The 13,348-nt window shown below is 35.4% G+C and overlaps 1 protein-coding gene across 1 annotated transcript in view; it reads right to left on the reverse strand.

Moving 5' to 3' along the window:
- RB1 (RB transcriptional corepressor 1) overlaps positions 1-13,348 on the reverse strand; it is a 91,625-nt gene that overhangs the window by 48,415 nt on the left and 29,862 nt on the right. The window contains exons 8-16 of the mRNA XM_085325002.1: positions 13,205-13,282; positions 10,529-10,638; positions 9,461-9,538; positions 5,474-5,561; positions 4,728-4,844; positions 3,982-4,038; positions 3,861-3,892; positions 3,704-3,780; positions 3,289-3,491 (exon numbers count right to left, since the gene is read on the reverse strand). Coding sequence (XP_085181128.1) covers positions 3,289-3,491; positions 3,704-3,780; positions 3,861-3,892; positions 3,982-4,038; positions 4,728-4,844; positions 5,474-5,561; positions 9,461-9,538; positions 10,529-10,638; positions 13,205-13,282 — 840 coding nt within the window. The remainder of the gene's footprint in view (positions 1-3,288; positions 3,492-3,703; positions 3,781-3,860; positions 3,893-3,981; positions 4,039-4,727; positions 4,845-5,473; positions 5,562-9,460; positions 9,539-10,528; positions 10,639-13,204; positions 13,283-13,348) is intronic.

Consider the following 13,348-nt stretch of genomic DNA (forward strand, 5'->3'; position numbering starts at 1 on the left):
GCCTCCCCCCCCCACACACACACTCCCCCCAAAAAACCCCATGTATTCTCTAGGGATATAAGAAAAACTTTAACCTTCCTGAGATTCCACTGTCTTCTGGATTATTAGGTAATTTGTTTAAAATTAAGCCTAAGCAATTACTTTAGATATTAGTTGTATTTTTGCAGAAATCTTCTCGCTTTTCTCTGCTCCTTTAGAGTGCTTGGTKGTAAGACACATCTACCAGCATGAACTACGTTTTTCAAATTACCTATTCCCTTGACAGAACTACTAATTAAGGACACACCTTTTAAATCTTGTGCACCATTACATGGAGACAACATGCAGGTAATGAACTGCAGAGCAATACAGTAAATCACCCCTTCTTTCACTAGCTAAAACCTTTTAGGGCACTTGAGCAACATTTAACAGACTTAAGTCTGCAACAGAAGTATATTCTTCTTTTGCTAAAGTTGTGCTTTTTCTATCTGAAGAGTCAATATACAGATGCAAGGCAACAACAGATGTGCTATGCTAAAAATATCATGACTTAAATTTTTTTGTTTTTTTTAATAAATGTGTAGCCTTACAATGTATGGGCCCCAGAACCTGTGCTTCCATAACCCAGAGGTGCAGCAAACCATTCTGGCACTGCTGACATTTGAGTGCTTCCAGTCTCCTGAGCCACCATGACATTGTCTGCTGGTTAAAACTTGCAGCCTTTACCTTCTGCGCAGCTGTAGCATCTAACAGAAATCAGACGCATTTCCTTTCTTTCCTCCCCACCCAACTTTTCTTAGCATTATCAGGTGCTTACAGAACTCTTTAAAATGTACTGACAACTTCAGATCACTTAAAGCTACCTGATACCTACAAGAATTAAGATGTTTATTCAGACATTTTATAATGGTTGAGGAACAAGAAGTGACAGGGATGAATATCTGGCAGAACTTCTAATACCAGCTGCTACTTCTCACTTGATTTCCTGATCTAATAGGCATGAGTCAGGATGCTTCCTGACTATGTCCTGTTCTGAAGGTGACATTTCTATTAGGGAATTAAGACTTCTGTTCCCAATTTCATATTCATCACCACAACAAATGGGATGAACACTGGGCGAAAGGTAAGTAACTGCAGTAGTCCCATCAGAAGGCAAAGGATGCTGATGTAGAACCCCGGGGTACCTACATGCTTTCTATAACTACTTGTAGTTGGTTGCAAGCACAAGCTTCCCTCAACATTTGAGGGGATGCMACGTGTCTTCTAGCAATGAGCTTCCCAGCAACAAGGAGTAGAAGCATGAGAAAACTGCAGACTGAGCATTCTCAGCTCTTAGAGATCCACGAGTCAAGACACCGAGGCCCATGAAGCAGAGGGGAACTGGATATGTGTACTGCACGTTTCTTCTTTTTACTCCACTCTACTCCACTACCCAAAACTCTTTTTCATCTCTGCTTTTAAGTGACAGTCAAGCACATAGTGGGAAAGGAACAAAGGAACTGCTTTGTGAAATACTGGCTATTTTACAAATGCATCCTGGCAGCCACTCAAATAAGTTACAAAAAGCCACTCCAAAATACTACCAAATGTATACTTCTGGCAAGGCAAGATGGTAATTTTAGTGCATTTAAAAAAACAAAACAAAACAAAAAAAACACTACTATTATTCAAATAGAGAACTCAGAAAATTTAAAACAATCCTGTGCTGGGTATAAAGTCATAATTTGTTTCACAAAAGCCTGCAACTATCCCCAWAATTAATGAAAAACAGCACTTCAGGTATTCCAGTCTGAACGCCCAAATCCGAATCAGATTATCTGCCTGCTGTGCTTGAATTAMTGAGTAGAAATAGGTAGAAGTGGCTTGTTGCTGACCTCTTGTCACTGACTTCAAATTGGCTTGCAGAAGGAAACAGGAGCTACTACTTGCTGGTGGAGGGCGAAACCTGGATATCTGTACTTCTGCCTTTGTCCTCTGRCTGGTAACACTGGCAAAAAAGCATTCTTTAAATGTTGCCTGCATGCTTCTTGAAGTACTGCCTTATTTTCCCTGTTACAGTAAACTCTGATAAAAGAAGGCTACTAGCCTCAAGCACCTTCAAGCGGTTTTATTCAAAAAAGGCAAAATCCTGAAGAAATTCATACAGCAATAGAGAGAGGCCATGTGCATTTCCTAAGATACCAAAACAAATATGCAGAAGCATTGCAAAGGGACAAAAAATGACACCCTGGCACAGCAGCTGTAGCACCGTATCAAAAGTTCTGGGGCACATACACATCATGGTGATGAACATATAGTTGGAAACACAAGTCTCAACTCCCAAACAGAAATGTCACCTTTGGAACAGGGCATATTCAGGAAGCAGCCTGACTCCTGCCTGTTGAATCAGGAAATCAATGAGAGCTGGCATTAGAAGTTCTGCCACATACTGCTTGAAGCATAATAATTGCTTCCATACAACCCTGAGGCCAGTAAGTTTCACTTGGTTTAGAAATTTGAATGTATATGCAGATACTGCTGCTCAGACACTGACATTGTCTTTTCCCAGAATATGGGAATACAACCGCAAAAAGCTGATAAAGTACCACCATTACTCAAAAAATAAAGCTTGCCAACAACCATGGCATATTGTGCTCTTTACACTTCCCAGAACTACATCATGTGCTGAGTTCTTAAACAGTCCTTTTAAATCTCTTGTCAAAATTAGCAGTCTTTATTTTCTCCTACTTCATGGCATTAATAGCMTATCTTTGGTTCATAAGTAACACACAACACAGAGAAACAACGTTCGATTTACTGAGATCCTGCCTAAAAAATGACTCAACCTCTCAGCATTCATCTATGTTAATAGCATCCAAAAATACCAAATTAACTGAAGTACAAAGGATAATGCATCTTTTAATCAACATTTTAAGTACCCTTAACAATCATACCAGATGCAGAACTACAGCCCTAGTGCCAAGTAAGGATAGATAACAATTAACTTAAAAATAAAAGCATAGAATTTATTCCCTTTTTTATTGGCACAAAATATCGTTTGAGGGTAATACCTTTAAAAAGGTTTGTGCAAGAATTGTAAAGACTGCTGATTTACATTCTTGTAAACCAGTATGCTATGCTGAYTTCTCTGATATAGTTTTTTTTTTTAATCTGAAGGCATGCCAAATCTAATCTCATCTTGCTCTTGTTATTTTACTAGAAATAAACATTAGTAAGACTGCAATTTGTTTTACAGAGTTGGGTGTAATTTTCTTTTTCTAGGTATACATATTATACAAGGACAAATATTATTTTGAATCGCTTACTTACCGATTGCCAAGCAAGGGATTCCATAATTCGATGTTCACAGCGTTCTAGATGCTTTATCATGTCCCTTGTTAAGCTTGGTTCTGCTTTAATAAAGCTTTCAATCACCTTGTAGAAGTCAAAAGCTTTTAAATCAAATACATTGAGAATCCATGGAAAAGATAAGTCCGTTTCAGCAGTGGTACCATCATTTTGGGAAGCATTCCCTGGAGAAAAGACAGACTAAAATTATCAAAGTACTAYGCTCCTCCAATTGAATCATTTTTTTCCTTTCGTATTTACTGAATCAATGCTACAAATTCTAGAGAGCTCTTTTTTCTTATGAGTGACTATATTACATATATTAGAATAAATAAAAGTAATTATCAATAAACAATGTTGTTGTTCAGCACTTAACCACTTTTTAGATTCAACTTACTGCCATATGTAGCCATGACAACCTCAACAGCACATGCCAGAAGAGATGTGTGGAAGATGTTATCATTCAGAAGTTTGCTAAGGGGAAAAAGATAAATTATTAATACTTGTCCTACCACTAAAATAACAGTCTTTGATGATGAGTAAGGAGCACATACCTAAAATTGTGAACTGAGAGGCGTTCTTCTTCCTGAAATATATAGACCAAATCAAAATTGTGAATGTTTTTAGTATTCAAAAATGCAATACCAGTACTAATCTACTAGTACTAAAACTTACCGACTTTAGCATGGACTCCATTACTCTGTAATATAGTCGTACTCCAAGCTTGTATCTCTGTTGAAAGAAAAGAAATCCAAGAATATTGCTGCAACAGGCAGATTCTCACAGCTTAATGATTTAGCACATCTCTTTTCTTTGTAAGAGCCACTGCAAAGGAGTCTTTGGCCCCAGCCGCGTTTGCTGATAGTACTGGAGAAGCCTCAGAGGCTACTACGCTCTGTGACAACTGCAGCCATGAGAAGATTGATTAATGAACATAGCAAACAGGATAAAAAGAATAGAGTTGACAGAGATAGGACACTAAAGTACAAATTTGCCTAGATTTATTTTGCAAAACCCTTGTAGGAAACACAGATAGCCTATCAATTTTATAAGGAAGTGAGTCATCTTTTAGTGTAGTTTTAGGCCAAGTTATCTCAATGAATAGGATAGATAATACACAGTCAGTTCTAAGTATGTATCTTACTAATGGTATTTTACCCAGCAATTTTCCTATTCTTCATTAAAATATTTCCAGCACATACCTCTTCCTCACCACTTCCTATTGCTCCACATATATTAAGAATCATCTGTTAAATATTGTCTTCAGAGAATACTAAAAAAGACATGTCTAGTTCCTCGAGTTGTAAAGAAGAGTTACTTTTTACCATTATTAATCTTCATTGAAGGAGAGCACTCAAGTCTCGCATTAACTAGTACCAATCAAGATCAAATGAATACTACTGAACCAAAATGCTAGTTACCTGTGAGCCAATTTCAGCACATCCCTGTCCAACTGCTTCAGCAAATTTCTTTTTGAAGACATGGCCAAGATTTTCCACTCTTTTCAGGATGCTTTCTTTAGGGTTCACTGTGCAGTTCTATTACAGTACAGTAAAAGAAGGTAGGGAATGGAATGGCAAGGAAAGGATATTTTACTTCAAAAAACATTTTTAAATTATTTAATCAAATCAGACCTGCTTCACTTGGTAACATTTCTTTTTATCAGCTCATTAGCATAAATAAGCAAAGAATTTAAGAGAGAKAGAATTATTGTTCTCATTCAACAATTTTCAGCAACTAAAACCTGATTTCCAACATGCAATTTAGCTGGAACTAACCAAAGATGTGAGGTGCACCAACTACATTAATGAGAACTGTGTCTTTCAAGTTAGGAAGGTGTTTAAACTGCTAAATCTGAACATGTGAGATCCTTTGAGTACATTCTCCTCCTCTTCCTACCTCTCCTTTATCCAGCCAACAAATATATAAACAAACCTTAATATTCAATGCAGGAATAAAGTGTTTAAATGCTTCCAGTACATATCAGTTAGATAGAARTGCTTTATAACATAAGAGTGATTACATTTAACCTGTCCTAACTAAAATGAACTTTAAAAATGATAGTTAATAAAGGAGTTCCCAAAATACATGTCAGGTCTACATGTACATGTCTCACTTGAGTGATAATTCCAAGAGTCTTTCATAAATGTTTCTTCTAGTCACTTACATTAAAGTATGAGATGAGAGTATCTGATGGCTTATCAGTTGCTGAGTTTAAAATCACCATTAATTGCTGAATAGTATTCATTGCAGCTCTGGAAAAATACAATAAAGATGTTTATTAAACATTCAAGTCGACCTGACATTTCCAGAAACTAAAGAGAATTTCAACAAAMAAATGTTATGATTTAATTCTTAATTCAGGTATCAAACATCCTGCCGGAAATATCTGTTGCACTGTGTTAGCCATTATAAATTCTAAATATCTAACTGTTGCATTGATTATTACACGATTAGAATTCATAAGTAAAGAACCAAAAGAACACAGATTAAATAATAAACATTAGCTAACAAGTACTTTTAAAGGCAATAAAATGACAGACTATCTGAAATCCTTACATATGAAAATGTTAYTTTAAAGGCAGCAACTCTCTAACAGAAAAGTTTCTTTTTGTACGAAAATAATACAGAATACTGGTGAATGAAGGTGGATTTTGCATCTCAATCACCTGCTCACAAGTCTAATTAGCATGTATTTAAATACAGTGCTCTTCTGAATAAGCAGTCACAAGAAAGTAGTCTTTTGCATAGATCCTTTGAAAAAAGATACTTTTCAGAAGTGCAGTTGTCAGCATTTCCATTGGCCAATGGCATGAGAATGGTCTTTCTATCACCTCCTTGACAGGAATCAAAAAGTCACTTTAAAGCTTAACACCTTACTTTAGCTCCAGTCTCTCATTTCCACTGGGAAAGCTTTTTTTACTCAAAATCTTAATTCTCCCTTTTGTGTCTGTAGCTGGATTAGAAGTATCCACCTTAAATAAACAGCTTCTTAATTCTTGAAGTATTATGCAGGGGAAAAAGGATATGGAAATTAAAGAAATTTTTCAATATTGCTGAGAAACATAACTAATATTATTCTTAAAAAGTAGAACAAAAATTGTCTTGATTAAAAGATCAAAATTACAAACTATTTTTTAATCAAGTTCAGTATATTGTAATATTGAAGTAAGTCTCTATGTAAGATCTTATTAGAACTGTTTTTACAGGTACATAGAAGGAAAAAAAAACAGTGGTGTCAAGATTATTTGTGTTTCCACATTATGCCTAGAACTTTCCTTGCTAAAAAATGGATCTAAATCAACAAATTACATCCACTAATTCATATCCAATGTCTCAACTTAGAAAACAACTCTACTAAAGCCAACTAAYACAAGAGTAAGAACTTCAGAAAAGCTGTAATAATTTAAATAATTAAGGATATTCTTAAGACAAACGCATAGGAACCTGTTGTTTATTCTACAGATGAAAAATTAAATATCTTGTTAGATCAATGTTTGTCTGTGTCTCTGTAGCATTTCTCTGTCTTTCTCCTAGGACTGAAATGTCAATGACAAATATTTGTCACAAATCTATCAGACTGATCATTAGTTTAAGATAGAGTATGACTTCTTCTCAAACAGCATAAATTATCCAGAAGGTGACTGAACTATCCATTAGTAGGAAAAATAAGAACAATAAAGATCTTGTCATACAGGAGAAGACAACAACTGCATGAGCCATACAACCCGTATTTCCAGCTTTTGAGAAAATTATGTATCATTCTGCCTTTATTATTTGCACATACATACAAATTTGTCACATATCCATTAAGTCCAGGAATACTAAAGTGGCCTCGTTTCTTATTTTTTAACATATTTCAAGTTAAGCGTTAGTAAGAGTATTAAATTTCTGTTCTTTTTAGGTAAGACAAGACATTAGTTAAATTTTCTCTTAGTATCTAAGAAACAATTTGATTCTTCCAGTGGTATTGCCRCTTCCTGAATTTGTCATTATGTTCTTCAGAAATTAAAAACCAATCTCTTAAATCTACTGAAGCATACAATAGTAAAATCACAGCCTTTATTAATTACCACTAAGATAGATGTTTATTAACAAGGGGAAAACACTGCAGCACAAAGTAATAGCAGCTTGAGAAGATCAGTGAGCTATAGTAGTTTAGAAATGCAGTCCTTGATTCACAACATTTTGGAGAAGTCAAACTACGATTCAAGGGTTTGTTGCTAATCTGTACAGATGCCWCAAAACATACTTAAATGTTAGCAAGTAAAATTGAAACTTATGCTTTGTTTACAAACTAAAACATTCTAGCAATAAGATAGCTTTTCATATAGTTTAACCCTGGGCAAAACAATTTCTCTTATTTGCAAAAGCTTTTCAGCAGTTTTTTTTAAAGCTCTGCACTTCATTGGTCCTTGTACATAGAAATGAAAGAACGAACAATAAATCGKGTTTGATGAGTTAGTGCGTTTACATCAGTATTGCAACTGTAGAAGAGTTAAACCAGGAGACTCTAAATTGAATTTCTACCTCTGCCATGGCTTCATCATTTTGGAGTGAAAAAAGCTAAATGTTATAAGTAATTTTGTTTGCAAATCATTTTAGCAAACTGAAAATAGCTCAGAGGGACTAGATTAGATCACTTGCATGAAATGATAGCAAGTGAACTGACTCCAAAAATATCAAGGYTGAAACTTAACCATCTAAACAATCTTAAGCATCATTCTTAAGCATCCCTTCTCCCCTTACCAGCCACATAAAAACACTGCAGTTACAAGAAAAAGGAGGGTACATCTCTTGCTAGAGATGTAGAGTAGCATGTCCCCTTCCTATATTATTCAAATACCATAAGCCCAAAGTCTGAACTACTTTGCCTGTCCAGAAAGATGCTTTCTTTGGATTGCTTTTTCTGCACTCGCGCTGCCCTCTGAGATTCTTCCAGAGAACTAGAATAATCTATGTATTTGTTTCCTTACAGTTCCAGTTTTCAAAAACACACTTTGGGGGCTTACAACATGCAACAAAATTGCCAACTTCAAGCAGTTATTCTTCCTGAGAAATGCCACTTAACCTCAATTTGACTCACACCACTCAGAAAATAGAGACAGAAGAAAAAAAAACATGCTCAGTCAGTAGGGGTATACCACAGTTTAAAGAAACTAACTTCTTTAATCTACTTTCTAGAAGGTTTACTAAAAAGTACTTCCATTGAATCTTTACTAGTAATACAGAAAAGCATAAGGACAGTGGAAAAACAATAATGAAAACGCACAATCCATTCTCACTATGCTCTGAACTAGTACTTACATCCACTTTATCTACCAATTGTTACATAAAGAACCAGATAAAAAAGTCTGCTGATGTCAATGATCAGACTCCCATCGATTCAGGGCGTTTTAACGTAGGTCCTAAATGGACCTAGGTCCAGAAAGGAAACATTGTAAGATGACTAAAAGCAGTAAGCATGGTGCTTTCAACATAACCAGTAAGGGGCTCTACTTAAGAGAGTTAATCCTACACTTTCCACTCAAAGCTGGTGATCAAAGGTTTACTGCCATCTAGTGATAGCTCTATGCTTTAAGAAAAATAGTTGCTAAGGCCAAAAAAAAATCACTGCTAGCAAATAAGCCTTCACTTAGACTGTTTTAAATGGTATTGYTTCTGCAAAGCTCAAAGGGCCCAAATACAGATAGAATCTAAATCTCTCTCTAGATCTCTAGAGCAGGTCTCAAGATCTGACAGGTATCGGCACATTTTAAATTTTTAACCATGGGGAAGCACGCTGCTCTTTTCTATTAGTAATAAAGACTTAAGTATCAAGAATTTTAATCAAGTGCCTTTCACAGTGTTATTGAGGGTTCTTTTAAACACCATTAAAGCCCCAAATGTGATACACAAGTTATAAATTTGTGAAAAATGGGATTTCTTTGTCAATAATATTTGTTTAAGATGTTTCATGTTATATGGTCTAGCCCCTGGGATAACACATAAGGTCTGAGAATTGACAGTCAAGCTGYTGTCTTTATGGCTGAAGAGAATCCCTGTCAAGTAAAGATAAGAAGCTGAAAATTCAAAACAGCTACTTTCAAGACAAACATTTCTAACTAGGATACTGAGAAAAAAATGACAGTTAAAAAAAAAAATCCACACATACCGAACAGGAGTTTGTGGAAGCATAATATTAAGTTCCTCCTCTGGACTGTTTTTTCGTGGTGTTCTCTCCAACTGTGAGCTACAAAAATGGAAAACAAACTTATGAAGTACTGAAGTAATTAAAAAAAAAGTTTTCTATAAAGACTTGTTAAAATGCAGAAGAATCTATAGGATAGGTTGTTACAAAATCTAAGTGTTCAACCATTCCATTGTTAGAACGATATAATTTAAATTGCCAAGTAGATCTGCTCTGAGCAGGGGGTTGGACTAGATGACCTCTGAAGGTGCCTTCCAACTTACTTCTAAAAAACACTATGCATATAGCTGTAATAGCCCCATTTTAACCCAATTTTAAAAGAATACAAATTTCTAGCACAGATAAAGCCACATATTCATACTGTGAACTTGCATCAAGTTATGGAAATGTTGAACCATCACTAAACACTGAAATTTTGCAGTATGACTAAAAAAAATTCAAAGACATCTGTGTTATTGAACAGTACCAGGAAATGTGCCTGGGCATTGGTACTCAAGTGCTTATACTGTTACACTGGCCACAGTACGTTTCTGTCTCATGCAGACTACCAACCCCCGAAYGTCTGGGTACAGTTCAAGAGTCAGAACAGTCTCGAGACTCCTCCCAGCAGGTACCTCACATATATGACCACAYTGTTTTAGGAAGAAGCAGTAGCTTAACTGTAAGGACATAGGTTATTTAACACCAGCTGGCCCCAGAGCCAGAACAGAGTTAGCCTATCTGGTTTACTAACATGATGTAACCTCCTTTTCCTCATGATTCCTCAGCTTCCTTTGAGCTATAGAGGCTTGCATAGAGTWAGAACTAGAGTAGAATTTACATATCATGTCAACTACAGAAGTTTTAACATATTCTTTAATTATTTAAGCTGCAATGTAGAACAATGCTGGTTAGGCCAAAAGCATCTTAGTTGATCTACAAACTTAAGAGATCAACAGGATACAGAAATTTCCATTTAGAACAGTGGAAAAAAAARTGAGCACAATTTCACATTTTCTATCATAAGAAGAAATCAACAAGTGGAAATACTACCATGCTATGAGATCAGGCTGTAAAGTTGCATCACGATCCAGAAATAATCTTGCATCTATATCTTTGTTTTTAAGATAGAGTTCTTCATACTGCCTTGAGAGGACCTCAACCTCAAACAAAAACAAAAATATGCTTTTTAGCAGTAAGTTTGACAATTTACTGAATAATATAATCCAGTCCGATCTCACGAATACAATACTGAAACTCTAAGAGAATGACCTTGTAGCTTACAGTCATTTCTTAAACAAATAACACCAACCTACACAGAGGAAAAATTATTGTTCCCACGTGCAAACAAGATAGCCTTTTATGACAGAAAACAATCAGACATCACAAGACATTTCTGAATAAATGTAGGCTYTGATACTGTAGAAGAGCTAAAAATAGCTGGAGCACAAGTCAGACTTGCGAATCAAACTAATGCTTCCAGGCTTTTTAAATACATGCCTCCAGAATAGAAAGGCGCCTCTAAGAGCAGGAAATTTTAAATGAGTGTCTTTAGAACAGCTACTTGACAGTCTGCTAAGTCCTTTTCTCTGCCGCTCTTTGGAGATGAAGGACAAAATCTGAATTCCAACCTTGTTTTTCTGAGTATGGGTAGAATTTTCCTGTTCCATGTAAATATTTGTATTTGTGTAGTTTTTAAAAAATTTCTATAAAAACCCTGACATTAACTCACAYCACAGTACCCTTCCTTAAATTACTTTTAAAAAAAATTTTAGTCGATTAGATCCCATGTTGACATAACTTCATTTTGAATGGAAAAGTATTTTTCTTTGAGTGACTAACCTAGACTGGAAGTCTGGTATTTTTAATCAGGAGCAGATACTAACATTCACTTTAGCTCCGTTGCCATGCTCTTACAGAAACAGATGGTCATCTGACAACTAYCTATTCCTTGAGGCCCTAAACATACTCAGTATTGGTGTGCTCTAGCAAATTCCAGCTATACAAATAGGCAACACTGCATATGAAAACAGACTAGTATCTAAACACTCCCAGGAAAAAGGAAGTTGCAAATACCTCAGAGATTTGCTCCTCTTCATCTCCTTTTAGCTTTGAGAAASAAATCTGCATCAAACTCACCTCTTGGTTAAAACTCCGAGATAAGACTATTAAATCAAAGATGATGTTTAGAATCCTACTATTTTATTTTTTTTCATTAAAATTCTATCAGCTTCCTAATGGTTTAAGTGTGCTTTTTGTCTGAAATATTTCCACGTTATGTAAGCTTCTATAAATCTAAGATTCTCTCACTGGAAAAGCAGCAGATCTTAGACYAAATGGCTGCACTGAGTTAACTAGGAAGAAACCTTCAGCCAAAAATAAGAGTTCTGAATCAATCTGTTCCTTAGTTCATTCCTCAACGTTCTTCATCAAACCTACGCAATACCAACACAAAGACCCAGAAACTTCCCACGTTTTGCAAACAATATTAAGAGTTATTCAAAACTTAATGCTTTTTATGAAGATGAAAGTCAATTTAAATGTCTTATATTATTATCTATTCTATTGATGATCTCAACTATGGCTTACGGTTGGTTTACATATACAAACTGACTACCTACATACACCTACAATGTTCTACTGTTTTAGAACATACCTTAAGACACTAATATTTCAGGAACAAGAATCCTGTGACAGGATTCTTCTTCAAAAATTTAATTTTATCAAATTTTTATCAGCAGAATCCTGAACTTGTAACTTCAATACTTTGCTTAGTAAATTGTGCAACCTCAGTTCAAAACCTTCACTGCTATGGCAATTAAGTATTATAATGACCTTTGCCTGAAAGTTCAAACAGGACTTCCAAACAAGACAGCCAGAAATGTGGTTATGTTACACTTTTGTACATATAATCTACACTTTAAGATACAAAACTTCAATGTCACTGTGATCCCAAAATTCATATCAGAAAAGATAAACATCTCTAGGGGGTCTTTGTGTTTTGCCCCCATACCCTCCCAACATATTAATAAACTAAGCAGAACATACTTGACCTAATCCTGCARACTTTCAGTCTGATAAGCTTCAGCAGTTACATACTTTCAGGTTGCCATCTCTAATGCTAACAGTCAGGTAAACCTAATGCTTTAAGAATGGTAAGTGTAGTACTTTGCAGTAAGTTACCTGTAAAGGCTTACTTTGGTATATGATTGCATAGACTGCTGCATCCAAGCTACAACTCAGTAGGATAAAAGCAGTTCTACAAGGACATGGCAGTACAAACTCTGCCAGTTGCAAAACTGAGTCTAATCCTGTAAATACATTTCCTACATGACCAAAGTAATATGACTCAATTACATTTAAATTAAGATTGTATGCATTTATAGATTGACTTGATACTGTAATAGCTATAATCTAGAGTAATGCCCTCCTCAAGATCACGGGTATGCAAAACTATTTAATGCTGAATTGAGAGGGCAGGGAGGCCACTGGTTCAACCTCAGGAAATTAATTTATTAGATACAAATGTAAAAATTGCATACCACTTTTCAAAAAATATACTCCATCACAAATCCTGGAATCCCTGTTAAGTCACATTCCTGAAAAAAATGTACGTTTTTATATGATTTTAGAAGAGCCTACTAGAACTTCATCAATATATAAAGGAAACCTTGAGTAACTTGGCATGAAGTAAAGCATTGCTGAACTATGTTAAACTACTCTAATTACCTCTGGTAGTCCATTTGAAGCTACAACACCAATAGAATTCAAGAAGGGAATAAAGCTTGTGAAATACACATTCTTGACCTAAAAAAATAAATAAATACCATCAGCAATACAAAGGCATCCACACATACACTGCTYGTACATATT

Source organism: Rhea americana, unplaced genomic scaffold, assembly GCF_003343005.1.
Source record: "Rhea americana isolate MKP2758 unplaced genomic scaffold, rheAme1 scaffold_95, whole genome shotgun sequence".
Taxonomy (NCBI): domain Eukaryota; kingdom Metazoa; phylum Chordata; class Aves; order Rheiformes; family Rheidae; genus Rhea; species Rhea americana.